The following is an 18,652-nucleotide window of genomic DNA, read 5'->3' as shown; positions in this document are numbered from 1 at the left end:
ACCAATCTGTTTTCCAGGATAGTGTTTTCCAGGATTGGCTGCACCCTAGTTCCAGTCTCTGATGACCCCTGAGTCTGTTTATATTGCTGTCTCCTTTGCAAGGTTAAGATGCAGGATGGGAGAAAAGAAAAAACAAACAAAACAGACTACCAAGACAGAGTAAAACTGAAAAAACAAACAAACAAAAAAAAATTTGCCAAGTGGAGCAAATGAGATTTCAGAGGTTGTGGCAACGGTATTTCCAGAGGGAAGGGGGAGCAATGTCCCACAAGGTAAGATAATAATTTTTCCCCTGGGAGGGGTCAAGAAAGATGGCTGGGCTGTGTAGCCCAGGTATATCCAGGCCCCCTAAATCCCACAGCTGCTCCCTCAAGACTCCCTGTGCTTCTTACTCCAGACTCTCCTCGAGCAACTCCAGTCTGTGCCACCCTCCATTCACTAGGGCCCAAGGTGGGTAGCTGCAAACATACAACCTGTGTTTTGCTCCTTTATGGAAAAAAAAAAGAGAGATGGTGGATTTGTCTCCAGTGGTTTTCATCTCTCCCCAGAGCAGAGAGCCCCCACAGTCAGACTCCTTGATCTCCTGATCTGGCTACTCTAGGAATGTCTTTTGTGTGGATTATGTGGACTCTTCTGTTTTATTTGGGGCCTAAATTTTCATTGGCTCATCTGTTGATGGGAACTTTCCTCCATTTGGCTGACTAAGGGCCTCACCTTCTGCCATGTCTGCCTTTGCCTTAAGAGGGCTTCTAGGTGTGGCTTGGATCCCTAGTTTGGGCACATACAGGAGGCCATCTATCAACTCTTCTTTCTCACACCAACACCTCTCCCACTCTCTCCCAAATCAGTAGAATATATCCTGTGTGCATTGTCCTCCTTTAAATCTCATATCATCCTAATGGGGTTGGGGAGGAAAGGAAAAAAATAGCAAAACTAGAAGAGTGGATGGTGGTGGGGTGCTCATGCTGCTCTCTCCAGGGAGACTCAGCCTTGGATTCTGGCCACGGTACTCCCCCTGCAGCACTCCCACCATGGTCTCTGCCACCAGCACCACCCTCGCCGACTTTCTCTGTTCCCTGTTCCCAACCTATCTGCAGCATCCTCAGTCAGACTATGTCCCATTTGTGGTTCCAGCAGTGCCCAGGGCAAGGAAACTATAGCCTCTTCCATGGCAAGTACTGTAGTCCACAGGACCCTAGCTCCAGATGGCAGTGGAGTTTGTGGTGTGACCCAATAGGTGTGAAGATCACAGAAAGAAGTCCAGTTGCCAGGCACCGCTGCTCTGGCAGCTCTTCCCAAGGAGGGTATTGCAAATTGTGCAAAATGTTTCCTGCTCCAAGTCTGCGCAGCTAGAAATGCTAGGCTGAGGCAGCTGCAGCAGCTGTAGCAGTGACTCTGCAAGAGGAGCCTGGGCTGCACACCCGATTGCTCTTGTAAGTGGACAAGCACTTGAACACTTGCACACACACCTCAAACACTACTCCCCACACACAGTCACTCACACACACTCCCATGCTCTGTTGGATTTTTGAGTTGATTGCTCTGTGGTTAAGCTGCAAGACTGGTCCAGGGTTGGGAGCAAGTGGACAGAGCTTCCAGCTGCTCTGCAGCCATCTTTGAACCCCCTAATCATATTATTTTTATCATTCATTTTGTTTATGTGATGTATCACATTTACTGATTTGCAAACATTCTACCAACCTTACATCCATGGGATAAATCCCAATTGATCATAGTGTACGATCTTTTCAATGTATTCCTGGATCAGGTTTGCTAATATTTTATTGAGGATTTTAGCATCAATGTTTATCAGGGATATTGGGCTATGGTTTTATTTCTCTGTTAGGCCTTTACCTGGTTTTGGAATTAGGATAACACTGACCTTATAAAAAGAGTTTGGCAATCTTCCCTCTTCTTGACTTTTTTGGATAGGAAAGGAATGGTTCTTTGAATGTTTGGTAAAATTTGCCTGTGAAGCCATCTGGTCCAAGATATTTGTTTACTGGGAGATTTTGACTACTGCTTCACTTTCATTAGTTACTGGTCTATTTAGGCTTTCTGCTTCTTCTTGATTCAGTTTTGGGAGATTTTATAATTCTAGAAATTAATCCATTTTATCCAGAGTGTTCAATTTCATGTCATATAGTCGTACATAGTACTTTTGTTTTACAACCCTCTGTATTTCTGTGGTATCCGTTGTTTTCCCTCTTTCATTTCTGATTTTTTTTAATGTGTGTCCTCTTTCTTTTTTTCTTCATGAGTCTTATTAAAGGCTTATCAATTTGTTTATCTTTTCAAAGAACCAGCTCCTAGATTCATTGACCTTCTGAATTGTTTCTTAGTCTGTTTCCTTACTCTCATTTATTGCCATTCTCATCTTGATTATTTCCACTCTCATTTGATTATTTCTTTCCTTCTACGTACTTTGGGCTTTGTTTGATATTGTTTCTTTTTTCTAGTTCTTTTAGGTACAGAGTTAGATTGTTCATTTGAGATTTTTCTATCTTCTTTTAAAAATATCTTTATTGATTATGCTGTTACAGTTGTCCCAATTTTTCACCCTTTGCCTCTCTCCACCCAGCAACCCCATTCCCTCCAGAAATCCACTATTCACAGTTCATGTCTATGGGTCATGCATGTATGTTCTTTAGCTACTCCATTTCCTACACTGTTATTAATATCCCCGTCTATTTTCTACCTACCATTATGCACCTTATTCCCTCTACCTTTTCTCCCATTCTCTTCTCTCTCCCTCCCTACTGATAACCCTCCATGTGATCTCCATTTCTGTGAGTCTGTTCCTGTTCTGCTTATTTGCTTAGTTTGTTATTTAGACTCAATTATTGATAGTTGTGAATTTTTGCCATTTTAATATTCATAGTTTTGATCTTTTTTATTTAAACCTTGTTAGCATTTCATATAATAATGGCTTGGTGATGATGAACTCCTTTAGTTTTACCTTGTCTGGGAAGCACTTTATCTGCCCTTCAACTCTAAATGATAGCTTCGCTTGCTTTTCATCACTTTAAATACTTCTTGTCAGTCCCTTCCAGCCTGCAAAGTTTCTTTTCAAAAATCATTAGACAGTCTTATGGGAATGCTTCATAGGTAACTCTCTGCTTTTCTCTGGCTGTTTTTAAGATTCTCTCTTTATCTTTGACCTTTGACATTTTAATTATGATGTATCTTGGTGTGGTCCTCTTTGGGTCCATCTTGTTTGGGGCTCTCTGTGCTTCCTGGACTTATATGTCTGGTTCCTTCACCAAATTAGGGAAGTTTTCTTTCATTATTTTTTTTAAATATTTTTTTATTTATTTATTTTTAGAGAAAGGGGAAGGGAAGGAGAAAGAGTGGGAGAGAAACATCAGGACTTCCGCCAAGATGGAGGCATAGGTGGAAACACTGTGCCTTCTCCCACAACCAAGTTTGAATACAACAAAAGTTTTGGAGAACTAGGACACACCCAAAGACCAGAAAACGGAATTATACGGAAGTCCGACAACTACAAACCGTTCAACGGGGATGGTAAGAGAGGCGGAGCCAGCAGCGGAGCTGGGTCAGGCAGGACAGATCCCCTGACCTAGGTGCGCAGGCAGCCCGGAACCAGTCAGGGTGTGGGGCAGACTGACCGTGGTCGCACATTCACACACAGTGAGACAGACCACCCAGGCCCCAGGGGGCGAGGTGAACCCAGTGGTGGTGGGCTGACAGCGGTGGCACACTCACGTGCAATGGAACGAAACGCGTGGGCCTGGTGACAGTGGTGGCTGCGGTGCCGGTGGGGGTCGCGGGAGCAGGCAGCAGAGGGAAGCCATTGTCCCTCTTTGACCCCGCCCCCACATACAACGTCACAACCCAGCGACTTAGTTGCCCTGCTCTAGTGAACACTCTAGGGCTCTGATCCTGCTACAGAACAGGCGAGAACAGCCCAAAAGATGGCGCAAGAAGAACTCAAAGTCCCAGAGCCAGTAACTCTAAGCGACCAACAGATTGCCAGCCTCTCAGGAGCCCAATTTAAGACACTATTTATCAGGATGCTCACAGAACTGGTTGATTATAGTCACAAATTAGAGGAACATATGAAGGCTAAACTAATTGAAATGAAGGGAGATGCACAGGAAACCAATAGTGATGGAAAGGAAACTGGGACTCAAATCAATGGAATGGACCAGAAGGAAGAACAAAACATCCCACCAGAAAGGAATGAAGAAATGAGAATTCAAAAAAATGAGGAGAGGCTTAGGAACCTCCAGGACATCTTTAAACGTTCCAACATCCGGATTATAGGGGTACCAGAAGGGGGAAAGAAACAGCCACGAGTGGAAAACGTATTTGAACAAATAATAAAGGAGAACTTCCCCAGTCTGGCAAAGGAAATAGACTTCCAGGAAATCCAGGAAGCTCAGAGAGTGCCAAAGAAGTTGGACCCAAGAAGGAACACACCAAGGCACATCATAATTACATTAGCCAAGACCAAAATGAAGGAGAGAATCCTAGAAGCAGCAAGGGATAAGGGGACAGTCACCTACAAAGGAGTACCCATCAGACTGTCAGCGGATTTCTCAAAAGAGACCTTACAGGCAAGAAGGGGCTGGAAAGAAGTATTCCAAGTCATGAAATCCAAAGACCTACAGCCAAGATTGCTTTATCCAGCAAAACTTTCATTTAGAATGGAAGGACAGATAAAGTGCTTCTCAGATAAGGTCAAGTTCAAGGAGTTCATCATCACCAAGCCCTTATTATATGAAATGCTAAAGGGACTTATATAAGAAAAAGAAGATGAAAAATATGAACAGTGAAAGGACAGCAAACACACAGTTATTAACAACCACACCTAAAACAAAAGCAAACCAAGAGGATAGCTAGATCAGGAGTGGAACCATAGAAATGAAGAACACATGGAATGTTAGAAATAGGGGGGTGGGAGGAGGAGAAGGGGGGAGAAGGCACAGAAAATAGCATAGATGGTAGGTAGAAAATAGATAGGGGGGAGGGGGAGAATAGTGGGGGAAATTCAGAATCTAAAGAACTTGAGACACGTGGTTATAAACTAAGGCAGGGGGGAATAGTGGGGGAGGGAGTGTGCGGGTGGAGGGGAATGAAGGGGGGGAACAGAACAACTGTAATGGTATAATCAATAAAATATATTTTTAAAAATAAAAATAAAAATAAATAAATAAATAAACAAACAAACAAACAAACATCAATGTGTGGTTACCTCTCATGTGTCCCCTACTGGGGACCTGGCCTGCAACCCCGTCAGTGCCCTGACTGGGAATTGAACCGGCGACCCTTTGCTTCACAGGCCCATGCTCCATCCACTGAGCTATACCAGCCAGGGCCTCTTTCATTATTTTTTCAAATAAATTTTCAATTTCTTGCTCTTCTTCTTCTCCTCTTGGCACCCCTATGATTCAGATGTTGGTACATTTAAAGATGTCCTGGAGGATCCTTAGCCTATCCTTGTTTTATTATTTCTTTTAATTCTTTTTTCTCTTGCTGTTCTGATTGAATGCTTTTCTCTTCCTTATGTTCCAAATAGTTGATTTGATTCTCAGCTTCATCTTCTCCATTGCTGGCTCCCTATGGATTTTTCTTTATTTCACTTAATGTAATCATGATATCTGCCTGGGTGTTTTATATGCTGTTGAATTACCCAGTGAGTTCCTGAGCATCCTGATAACCAGTGTTTTGAACTCTGCACCTAATAGGTTGCTTATCTCCATTTTTTTTAGTTCTTTTTCTGGAGTTTTGTTCTACTATTTCATTTGGGCAATATTTCTCTGTCTCCTCAATTTTGGCAGCCTCTCTCTTTTTGTTTCTGTGTGCTAAGTAGATCTGCTTTGACTCCCTGTCTTAGTAGTGAGGCCTATTGTAGAAAAGCATAACTGTAAGTTATATGGGGCAGAGCCTTAGGGAGTCAGTTGCCAGGACAGGGCAACCCATGTCAGTGCTCCTTGATTCTGTGTGGGGGAATATTTGGAGAGGGGACAGTACTACTGCCTGGCCTCTGGAGTTTTGCCTGGGAGGAAGCTGTCTTCTGACACTCGTCCTGTTGCCAGTCACTTAAATTTCTCCCCCTATGCTACTGAGGCCCTTATGGCTTTGCCCTGGTATTGAGTCCTAGATAGAGTGAGTCTGCATGAGTCCTTAGTCTGTTGCAGGCCCTTTAAGAGGAGTCTCTCAAGAATCCCACTGTTTCTTTTGCTACCACAACTCCTCCTCCCCCGGTTTTTACAGCCAGAAGTAATGGGGACTTACCTTCCTGGTGCTGGAACTCTGGGCTTGGTGGCCTGGTCTTGGGCTGGGATCCCTTGCTCTGAGGTATCCCTCCTAATTTTTGTCAACTACACGTGGATGTTACTGCCCTTTCTACGTCTCCACATCTCTCAGCACTACTCATTGTCTCCACACTTCTCTGTGCCTCTGCACTTCTCCATGCCTGTCTACCACTCCATACCTTTCCATCTCTCCACGCCCCTCCACGCCCCTCGGTCTGCATACCTCCTACCTGCCTGAATGAATGTGGCTTCTTTAAATCCTTGGTTGTCGGATTTGAAGACATCTCAATTTTCTGACAGTTCTGGGTGGTAAGTGTTTTGTAGTCTAGTTGTAATTTTTGCTTTAGTTGTTTGAGGAGGCAAAGCATGCTTACCTACACCTCTATCTTGACTAGAATTCACTGTCTTCTTGAGGTATGCCTGTAATGCTATGAACTTCCCTTTCAGGACTGTTGTTGCTGTGTCCCACAGGTTTTGGGTTGATGTGTATTCATTTTCATTGGTTTCCAAGTACTTTTTGATTTCTTCCTTGATCTCATCAATGATCCATTCATTATTTAATAGCATGCTTTTAATTTGGCCTTCAACTTTAAATGATAGCCTTGATGGATAAAGTAATTGTGCTTGTAGACACTTGCTTTTCATTACTTTGAATTCTTCATGCCAGTCATTCCTGGCCTGAAGTGTCTCTGTTGAGAAATCAGCTGACAGTCTTATTGGAGCTCCATTGTAGATAACTGTTTCTCTCCTACTGCCTTTAAAATTCTCTCTTTAGCTCTGGCTGATGTGGCTTAGTGGATTGAATGCCAGCCTGCAAATCAGAAGGTCACCAGTTTGATTCCAAGTCAGGATACGTGCCTGGGTTGTGGGCCAAGTCCCTAATTGGGGGCATGTGAGAAGAAATAGTTGATGTTTCTTTCTCACATTGATGTTTCTCTTCCTCTCTTTCCCCTCCCTTCTCCTCTCTCTAAACATAAATAAATAAAATACTTTTAAAAATTCTTTATTTGTCCTTAACTTTGCCATTTTAATTGTGTTCATTGGTGTGGGTCTCTTTGGGTTTCTCCTAATTGGAACACTCTGTGCTTCCTAAAATTGTGTGACTTTTTCCTACACCTGGTTAGGGAAGTTTTCTGTCATTATTTCTTCAAACAGGTTTTCTAACCCTTGCTCACTTTCTTCTCTGGTACCCCTGTGATGTGATAGTGTTATGTTTCATTTTGTTTCAAAGTTCCCTAAAACCATTCTTGTTATTTTGAAGTTTTTTCTTTTTGATGCTTTGCTTGGGTGTTTTTTTTCTGCCTTGTCTTTCAAATCACTGATTTGATCCTCTTCTTCATCTGGTCTGCTTTGAATTCCTTCTAGTATGTTCTTCATTTCCAAGTTGTTCTTATTTGTGGTTTCTATGTCCTTCATCATGTTGATGTAGCTCACACTAAGTTCCTTGAGTATTCTTATAACCATTACTTTGATCTCTATGTCGATAAACTGTCTGGCTCAATTTCATTTAGCTTTTTCCTGGGGATCCACCTCTCCTTTTTGGTGGAGTGTTTCTTTGTCTCCCCATTTTGCTCTTTTGTTTCTATGTATTAATTATATGGATTTCTTTGACTTGTCTTTATGGGGTGGCCTTATGTGGTAGGCATCACTGTGGGACTCAGTGGTGTGGTGTAGTCTTGATCTACTGATCTGTATGCTCTAGGAATGTCCCTTATGTGGTTTATGTGGCTCTCTGTTGTATTTGAGATTGCTGTTGGCCCCTTTATTGGTGGGGTTCTCCTCTCCTGCTGACTGACTGAGAGGCTCATACCCCACCATGTCTTTTATACTGTTGTACAGGTACTGACAGAACATGGCAAAACAACACAGAAAACAAAGCCCACACAATCAAAAATGATCCCCAACAACAATTGCACAATCAACTACAAAAGTACAAAGAATAATAATGATGGGAAGAGAGTAAGAATATTATAAGAATAAAAGAACATAAAATGATGATAGGAAAGAAATATGATTGTGAGGGGATAGAGAGAAAAAAAACAGTAAGGAATCGGAGCACAGAATTACCTAAAAGATCAAAGAAAAGGAAAAAATAAAAAGAGAATGAAGGAAGAAGGCAAAATGGAGTAAGAAAAAGGGAGATAAAATACGAGATTTGAAAGAAAAAATGTGAAAAATGAAAAAAATTGAAAAAGATAAAGTGATGAAAAGCTGTGTGAAAGAATAAATGAAAATAAGGAATAAGAATGAAGTAGAATTCATCTCAGTGGAGTTTAGGGGTTGCCTGCTGGGTTTCCCCTCTGGATACAACTCTGTTGTTGTCTGTTGCTGGTGTAAGCCAATGTCAGATGCTGTCCACATCTAGTTCTAGGCAGCCTGTTCAAAGCTACAAGTGATCCATGGTTTGTAGCTGTCTACTTCAGGCTTGGCTGCCTCTAGGATGGGCCTCACTCCTCAGTGGGGCTGGCTTTTTATCAGCAAAGGGGGGGCTCAATTAATGACTGAAGGCACCACAGAACCTCTTCCCCCTGCCTCTGCCTATAGTCCTGCTATTAGCCTCAGTCTAGCCACTGACCCATCTGTTTCTGAGAGGGCTTCTGGTAGAATTGGGAGGATGGTACCTCTGGATCTCCCATGGGAGGTGCCATTCAGACTTCAATGAAGGTGGTGTGTTCCCTCATCTCCATGCCACATGTCACCTGTCTGACTCTATCTAGGATTATTTTCCTGAACTCATCAAATCAAAGAAAGCTCCAGTAAGATATACAGGACCCAGACTTCGGGTCTGCCAGAAAACAGGAGGGCATTCCTAGGCTCTCTCATGATGGGGAAGTATCCATCTGCATTGGTTCCTGGGAAAGTGCATGGAATGGCCATGCTCTAAAGCCAGTCTCTAGTATTCTTGAGTGAGTCTATGTTGCTGTCTCCTCAGGAGGGAATAAGAGGCAGGTTGGGGGATAGCAAGAAAAAAAATTAAAAGAAAAATAATTTTTTTTAAAGGATGCAGGGTTGGGTGAGCAGAATTTCAGAGGATTGGGCTAGGAGGGCTCCAGGGGGTGGGGTGAGCTGTTGCCCACAGTATAGGGTAATTGTTTTTCTCCTGGGAAGGGCTTGCTCTTCTCAAGACAAATGGCTGTTGTGGTATGGAGGTCTGTCCTAGCTCCTCTCAGGGAGAAGCTCCCACAGCTTGCTGTATACTTGGCCTGCTGCTCTGAAAGCAGTGCTGGCCCCTTTCATATCTCTACCCTTTCTATCTGTCTCAGGTATTTTCCACCCATCTTTAGTTAAGTGTCTCCTCTTCAGGTAGTCTTCAGTTGTTTATTTCAAGTGGATGATCTCCTCTTTGTTTTTATTTTGAGTTTGGTTCAGGGAAGTGATGTGAGACAAATTCTTTTGCTCTACCATCATCTCTTTTTTTGCTGCTAAACATTGGGGAGAAAATGTAAATTTTCTGGCCTTTCAGTGAATAACATGTTTCTTTCTAAGATGCTAATTGTAAAAATACTAGTCGGGTTATCTTTTTTTAGAACTTAGATTATTTCTTTATATTACAGGCATGAAAAAAAAAAGAAACTAACTACCAACTTAAAATATAAAGGTAAGAGAAATAAGTGATATCAGATTTTCATTTTGTGTTTTGACCAAAGGAATTTTTTTGTGAAATGCATTTGTTTTTGTATGTAAGGGATGTGAAGCATGCCTATGATCAGAAAGGCAGCCCTGCCGCTCTTTCTGGGGAGATATTGTCTCTGAGAGGATTAGAGAACTTAAGTGACAGGGCTGTGACCTGAGAACACAGAGGTGGCATAGGCCAGTCACATAGCATTTTAATTTGCAAGTATGAATATGCAGGGGATCCTGAGCTCCACATATAATTGATTACCAACACCATTATATTCTACCTTTGAAATGTCTCTTGCCTCTGTCCCCATCCTCACTGCTGATACCCCACAAACGCCCACTGCTGAAGACACAACAGGGTTCTTTCAGAAGACTCAACTGTTTTCTTCAAATCCAACCCCTCCCCAAATCTTCACTGTCCTCCACCTGCCTACCAGCATCTAAAGCCTCATTTAACCTTCTTACCTTCCTTGGTTAAGAGTTGCCAATGCCTTCCCACTACCTACAGGATAAAGTCTACGCAGTTCTCCCTTTGTGGCCTGGCCCCAGCCCAGGTCTTCCCAAAATCTTGTCCTCTTTGAGTCTAGTCACAACCAGCTTTTTCAAGATACACCACTTGTACCTCCATGCCTTTGCTCAGGTTATTCCTTCTCTGTAATGTTCCTTTTTCTTTTCCTCAGCCTAGTGAGCTCCTATTCATCCTTCAACACCCAGCTTATAAGGAGAATATAACCTTCCTTTCATGCTAACACTGTGGCATATTCCCTGCTGAGCTTGAACTCTCTCTACTCCTGTCTCCTTAAACCCATTTCCAGTGAGTTGTAATTGAGAACATGGAGTTGAGTCAGACAATCTGGGTGGGACTCCTGGCTTGACCACCAGCTAACATCAATTATGGCCAGTTACTTAACCTCTTGCAGCCTCGATTTGATCAGTAGAACAGAGACATTAATACTTACCTTACTAAGTTGGTGGAAGGATTAAATGGGATCATATGTAGGAAGTCATCAGAGAGCTGTTGAGTTGTGCCACGTAGATATTGGTAGTCGTAGAGATTCACTGTAGCAGACTATAGGCCTCACCACATCCCATCTGATCGATTTAGAGGTCACCTCAGCATAGTTCATTGACACGCCCTTAACCTTCTGCATCAGACAGCTATGTCCACCTGAGGGTTTTACCAGGCCACAGGAGTAGATAAAGCTCCTGTGAGAAAGCTCCTTTCCAGGGCAGCCCAAAATGCCAGGGAGTTGTTACCCTGGTTGAGAACATCCCTCATCCAATGAGAGATGGAAATAAATTCACTTCCATATTCTTCTTTGGGATAATTTGAAGAGAGTTTTGCAGTCTCTCAGAGGGCCTCCTGCAGGATGAGCCCCAGGTATCCCCACTGCAAGACCTGTTCATCAGCACCCTCTGTGGCTTCCTCTCTTCCCTGTGTCACTTTCCCAGTCCCCCCAACATCCATCATTCTCAGGATTACCTCCCAAATAAACCACATGCACTTTTGTGTCAGTGTAAACCTCACTACTATTCCTCCACCATGTCTTCCCTTTTCCTCTCTGCTCTGTGAAGAACCGAGGGAGATCAAGGTAGAGAGGCAGCTGAATGAAGTGATATCATACCTGATAAAACACCCAGATAACTCTGATTCCGTGTTAATCCTGAATTTAATCCCAAGCCTACGGTAAAAAGTTGGACATAACAGAGGGGAAAAGTATTATGAAACTGTTTTCCATAACAATATATAGTACACCTTGTGAAATATGTAAATCTGTGCAGTACTAATATGCATTCCAGGTATACATTGTCAGGTACATCTCATGGTGTCCTTAGTATGCCTTTTGCAGACTAGTGCCCCAATTATCTTGTCCAGCTGATTGAAATGGGCTAATCAGAGTACAAAGATATTAAATAGTTGTCTGGTTTTCTCTTCCAGCCTTCTGGAGTGAGTCTGATGACAGTAACTCAGAAATTGAAGCTGCTCTACGTCCTAGAAACCATAACACATCCACTGATGATTTTGATGATTTTTATGACCAATAAGCTATAACAGTTGTTGAAATAAAGTCTTTAAACAAATTGAAACCCTGTCTTCCTATGTGATTTCCACAATAAACATAGCCTTTTAAGTTTTCTAATTGTTTAATATGAAAACTTGGGACCCTATGGCTATTCCAGTGAAGTTTTATGACATAATTATGAACTAGTATATTCATTTTTCAGTGTTATCAAAAAGCAGTGATGAATGCAATGTCCATCAAAATTCAATTTGTTTTCTTTGTAGAAACTGATGAGCTGGTCCTAAAAAGTTCATGTAGAAATTCAAGGGACCCAGAATTGCCAAAACAATCCTGAAAAATAAAAATAAAGTTGAAGTACTCACATGTCCCAGTTTTGAAGCTTGTTAAAAACTTCAGTAATTAAGACAGTTGGTACTGGCACAGATATATAAGTCAATGAAATATTTATTTATAGATAATCTGTAATTGGCAGTGCAAAGACAAATGCTCACATTTATGATCAATTAATTTTCAACAGTGGAGGAAAGTATGGTCTTTTCAATAAATGATGCTGGGACAACAGGATAGTTTTATGCAAGGGGATGAAGTTGGATCCCTGTCTCACACTGTATATAAAAATTAACTCAAAATGGATCAAGGACCTAAATGTAAGAGTATAAAACTCTTAGAAGAGACTTCCGGCCAAGATGGAAGCGTAGGTGGAAACACTGTGCCTCCTCCCACAACCAAGTTTAAAGACAACAAAGTTTTAGTAACAAAAACACAACCAAAATGCAGAAAATTGAACTATACGGAAGTCCTACAACAACGAACTGTTCAGCCAGACCAGTCAGAGGGGCGGAGCAGTGTTGGGCAGGAAAGATCCGCCAGACCAACCCAGGCACACAGGCAGCTGTTGGCGGATCCCAGGGGTAGGGTAGCAATGGGTGGACCCAGTGAGGGCACAAGGGGGCAGCCTGATTGCGGTCACATTCGTGCGCAGATAAACCAGGCGAAGGAGCGAGCAGTGAGACAGACTGCACAGGCTCCAGCAGCAGGAAGCAGCAGAGGGGACCGCATTTTGCCCCTGTCTGACCCCACCCCCACATACGGCATCACAACCCAGCAACTGACTTGCCCTGCCCCAGTGAACACCTAGGGCTCTGCCCCTCATGTGTGAACAGACCAAAACATTATGGCTCAAGAAGAACTCAAAGCCCCAGAGCCAATAATTCTAAGCGACCAAGAAATACCCAACCTATCAGATGCACGGTTCAAAACTGGTGATCAGGATGCTCACAGAACTGGTCGATTTTAGTCACAAATTACAGGAACAAATGAAGGCTAAACTAATTGAAATGAAGGGAAATGCACAGGAAACCAATAGTGATGGAAAGGAAACTGGAACTCAAATCAAGGGAGTGGACCAGAAGGAAGAAAAAAAGACCAAACAGAAAAGAATGAAGAAACAAGAATTCAAAAAAAAAAAAAAATAGGATAGCCCTGGCTGGTGTAGCTCAGTGGATTGAGCGCGGGCCTGCGAACCACATAATCACGGTTCGATTCCTAGTCAGGGCACATGCCTGGGTTGCAGGCCAGTTCCCCGCAGGGGACTCACGAGAGGCAACCATACATTGGTCTTTCTCTCTCCTTCCTTTCCCCTCTAAACATACATAAATAAAATCTTTTAAAAAATATTTTTAAAAAAATAGGAGAGGCTTAGGAAGCTTCAGGACATCTTTAAGCGTTCCAACATCTGAACTATAGGGGTACCAGAAGGGGAAGGGGAAGCACGACAAGTGGAAAACTTATTTGAACAAATAATAAAGGAGAGCTTCCCCAATCTGGCAAAGAAAATAGACTTCCAGAAAGTCCAGGAAGCTCAGAGAGTCCCAAAGAAGTTGGACCCAAGAAGGGACACACCAAGGCACATCATAATTACATTAGCCAAGATGAAAATGAAGGAGAGAATCCTAGAAGCAGCAAGAGATAAGGAGACAGTCACTTAGAAAGGAGTTCCCATCAGACTGATTTCTCAAAAGAGACCTTACAGGCAAGAAGGGGCTGGAAAGAAATGTTCCAAGTCATGAAATCCAAAGACCTACATCCAAGATTGCTCTATCCAGCAAAGCTTTCATTTAGAATGGAAGGGCAGATAAAGTGCTTCTCAGATAAGGTCAAGTTCAAGAAGTTCATCATCACCAAGCCCTTATTATATGAAATGTTAAAGGGACTTATCTAGGAAAAAGAAGATAAAAAGTATGAACAGTGAACGGACAGAAAACTCGCAGTTATTAACAACCACACCTAAAACAAAAGCAAACTAAGGACAGCTAGATCAAGAGCTGAACCATAGAAGTGAAGATCACATGGAGGGTTAGCAACAGGGGAGTGGGAGGAGGAGAAGGAGGGAGAAGGTACAGAGAATAAGTAGCATAGACGGTAGGTAGAAAATAGATGGGAGGGCAAGAATAGTATGGGAAATGCAGAATCTAAAGAACTTGAGACACGTGGACATAAACTAAAGGGTGCAGAATGGTTGGGGAGGGGTGTGCAGGGTGGAGGGGAATGAAGGGGGGGAAATCGGACAACTGTAATGGCATAATAAAATGTATTTTAAAAACTCTTAGAAGAAAACAGATATAAATCTTTGTGTCTTTGCATTAGACGATGGTTTCTTAGATACGACACCAAAAGCAATAACAATAGAAAAAACTTGGTAAGTTGGACTTTACCAAAATTAAAACTTAGTTACTGCAAATGACACCATCAAGAAAGTGAAAAGAGCCCTGGCTGGTGTAGCTCAGTGGATTGAGCGCGGGCCTGCAAATCAGATGATCACGGTTCGATTCCCAGTCAGGGCACATGCCTGGGTTGCAGGCCAGTTCCCTGCAGGCCAACTCCCAGCAGGGGACGCACGAAAGGCAACCATACATTGATATTTTTCTCCCTCTCTCCTTCCCTTCCCCTCTAAAGATAAATAAATAAAATCTTAAAAGAAAATGAAAAGAATGGGAGAAAATATTTGCAGATCATTTTTATGCAAAATCAAAGAGATTTGTATCCAGAATATATAGAGAAATCATAACTAATTAAAGTGACAAAAAATAATTTAAAAGTAAGATTCTGAATAGGCATTGCTTCAAAGATGATACATAAATGGCCAAGAGGCAAATGAAAAGATGCTTGACATTAGGCATCAGAGAAATGCAAATCAAACCACAGTGAGCCACTATTAGGTATCTTTATACCCACTGGAATGTCTAGAATAAAAAAAATACACGTGTTCATGAAGATATGGAAAAATCCACACATACACTGCTGATAGAAATGTAAACTGGTGCAGCAACTTTGGAAAGCAATCTGGCTATTCCTCAAATGGGAACTAGTTTGCAGGGAAATTTCCCAGTCTCCCTACTCCACTGTGAAGCCCAGTGGCGGGGGGGGGGGGGGGGGGGGGGGGGGGGGGGGGGGGGGGGGNGGGGGAGGGGGAGGGAGTGGTCTCAGGACAGCAAGCATAGTGTCTAGAGCATTTCTCTGAGGGTTACTATATCACATCTGGAAAATAGTGGATGAACTAAGTTTCTTTCAACAGTCTGACCCAGGGAATGGAGCTTAAATCTTTCCCCAATACCCCTTTACTGTTGTCTGGACTTAGTGACTTTCTGCCACAGAACAGAGTATAGACAGGGACAAGTGGTAGCATTACAATGGAGAAAGCTGGCTGACAGCACCTTAACCATGTGATTGAGGTAAATATCACCAGGTTATGGTTAAGGCCATGTATGTCAGGTACTCTCAATATGCTGCAATAAAAAGGCCACCTCACATCTGTGGTTGTTTTTTCCAAAAACTTGTAACTTCAGTCTAATCATGAAAAAAAACCCTCAAATTGAAGGATATTCGACTAAACACTTGGCCCATTTTCCTCAAAACTGGCAAGGTCATGAAAAGGGAATGACAAACTGCTGCAGACTAGAGGAGACAGAGGTGTGACATCCAAATAAAATGTGAGATCCTAGGTTGGCTTCTTTAAAAATAAAAGGGACATTAATGGAAAATAGAGTGAAATTCAAATAAAGTCTAGAATTCAGTTAATGTACTAGTTTCTTAGTTTTGACAAATATACCACGATATATAAGATTAGAGAAATGTAACCTTAGGGGACACTGAAATTGGGTTTTACCTTTGCAACTTTTCTGTAAATCTACGATTATTCAGTACACACAAAAATCCAATAATAATCATTATTGACATTTGGGTGATACCCTTCAAGACTGTCAATTTATATAAATCCTTTTCTTAGACATTTCTAATTCAATTCTAAATCTTACCAGGTTAAAAACACTTAAACTTACTAGGGGGGAAAAAACAGACCCTTCATCCAGGACACTAACTAGATATTTGTCAGTGATGTTAATGGAATACAGAATCCTATATCTGAAATACTTGTTATTAGAGGTCACTTGTCATGTGTACTGATGATGGTCCAGAAGAAAGCTGTCTGTAACATTTTGCTAGTGTTACCATAGACAGAGCAGAGGTAACCCACAGCAGGGTGAGCCTGGATCTCACTAGCTATATCGGAGGAACAGGCTGTGTGTGGGCTGTACAGAGGATGTGGGCATGCCAGGACCCAGAGGTGCCTTGTGGATACCAACCAGATCCTGTGTATGTGCAGGCACCTTGTCCAACGTCAGGAGGCTGTGACACTTCTAGGATTCCTGACAATGGGTCCTACAGCAACCCCATCCCCACTGACCCTGATACTGTAAACAGGGAGCACTGACGAGTGTCCACATTGGCCAGGATGGTACAGGGGGAGGTTCTTATACTGAGCACACCAAAAACTAGAAATATGAATGGATTGGGCCCAAGCAGGCCAAAAGCTAGAAAGATGAATAGGGCTTGAGCACAGAAAAAGCTAGCAGGATAATTGGATAGGGAAAAAAAAAACCCTCCCACCTCCCTATCCCTATAAGAACCACAGGCTTGAGCAGGCAGGAAAGATGGTCTTTAAGATGGGACTCAACTATTCTTCCAGGTTGCAACACCTGAATAAACCTGTTTCCTTTTGCAACAGCACCTGTCTCACACATGTAGGTATTGTTGTGTCAGGTAGCCAAACCTGCATTTCCGGTAACAGTTTTTACCAACTCTGTCAGGGCAAAGTGGACCTTAATAAGACCTGGGAGGCTGGGGCTGGGATCCCCACTGCCTGCCATAGGCTAACCCCAGGAGCAGGACTGTGGGGACTTCCCAGCAGCTGCCAAGAGCTTTTCTAGGAAATTTTCCCATACTCCTGCTCAAGGCATCCGCTGCCTGAAACACTTGGCTCGTGAAAAAAAAAAAAACAGGTTTCTGGCCCTGGCTGGTATAGCTCAGTGGATTGAGTGCAGGCCTGCTGAACCAAAGGATCATGGTTTGATTCCCAGTCAGGGCACATGCCTGGGTTGCAGGCCAGTTCCCAGCAGGGGACCTATGAGAAGCAACCATACATTAGTATTTCTCTCCTCTCCTTCCCCTCTAAAGATAAATAAATAAAATCTTAAAAAAAAAAAAGAAAACAAGTTTCTGTGGAATAGACAGACCCCAATACTGGGTAACTTGAACCACCATGCACATTCAGGGTGTTTGTTGCTGCTGCTTGGGCTTCACGCCACTTGGGCTTTGTGCTATTTGGGTCTAGTCAGAATCGCTTGTGATACTGGTTGACAAAAGATAAAGACACTAGAACCTGCTTGTGAGCACTTGTTTGGACTAATGGAATGATGGGTTCAAGTTTTATTCATGTATTCTCATTTTGGGGTCTCTCTGTGGTTATGGTTTTGAGTTGGTACTTTTGTGCCACAGGGGTTGTTCTATTTTACCCCTGAAAGGAGCCCATTGGGCCAAATTTCAGCAGATTGGTCCATGTACAGCTATGATCCATGACTAAGAAGGAATTGGTTCTTTATTGTAACATTCTTTGACCTATGTATAGACTATAAGAGGAAATGGCCCCTAAATGATTTCCTAAATTAATACACCATCATACAGGTGGCATTATTGTGCCAATGGTCAGGGAAATGAGCCAAAATTCCTTATGTCCAGCACCTATGTCTTTACACAATAAGGATTTGGCAAAGAAAGAGAACAATTTAATGAAGTGGAGAAGGGAGATGGCATCAAAACTCCTCCCTAATAGTAAGACACAGGAAGAAAAGGAAAATGAGATGAGCCTCGTGAATGCCCTGAACCTTGAGAACACAGGATTAGCAGCAGGAAGACTTCCCCTACCACCACCCCTGCTGCTAGATACCCTAAAATAGAGCCCAGAGGTTTAACAGTTCCACCCCTATATGATGAAGGAATGATATATCTGTTGACCTGGTAGGGCATCCAATTTGGCCAGGGAGCATTCCTATCTAGAGCAGGACAATTCCTTTTAAGGCAATATCCTATAAGCAGAATAAACCAAAAAGTAGCTCAAAGGCTACTCCTGGGCCCATACTCCATTTTCCACTTCAGACTTACTAAGTTGGAAGAATTCTAAACCATCATATAGGAAGGATCCTCAGAAAATGGCAGATCTTATCACCTCCATTTTTGCCACTCACCATCCAAACTGGACAGACATATAGTCTCTCCTTAACAACATCCTGCTAATGGCAGATGAAAGGTGGCTAGCTATAAATAAGGCTAATAAAGAAGCCCATTGCTGCCCTGGCTGGTGTGGCTCAGTAGACTGAGCACTGGCCTGTGAAC

At 42.6% G+C, this 18,652-nt stretch overlaps 1 protein-coding gene across 1 annotated transcript in view; it reads left to right on the top strand.

Moving 5' to 3' along the window:
• KIZ (kizuna centrosomal protein) overlaps positions 1-11,990 on the top strand; it is a 174,062-nt gene extending 162,072 nt beyond the window's left edge. Inside the window, 2 exon segments of the mRNA XM_037057014.1 lie at positions 9,836-9,879; positions 11,842-11,990. Of these exon segments, the coding sequence (XP_036912909.1) occupies positions 9,836-9,879; positions 11,842-11,948 (151 nt within the window). The 3' untranslated portion in view covers positions 11,949-11,990.
• Positions 11,991-18,652: the final 6,662 nt, after the last annotated feature.

This window comes from Sturnira hondurensis, unplaced genomic scaffold (assembly GCF_014824575.4).
Source record: "Sturnira hondurensis isolate 20B ecotype Veracruz unplaced genomic scaffold, ASM1482457v3 Scaffold0009244, whole genome shotgun sequence".
NCBI classification, from domain to species: Eukaryota; Metazoa; Chordata; class Mammalia; order Chiroptera; family Phyllostomidae; genus Sturnira; species Sturnira hondurensis.
This window is presented reverse-complemented; position numbering and strand designations above follow the sequence as displayed.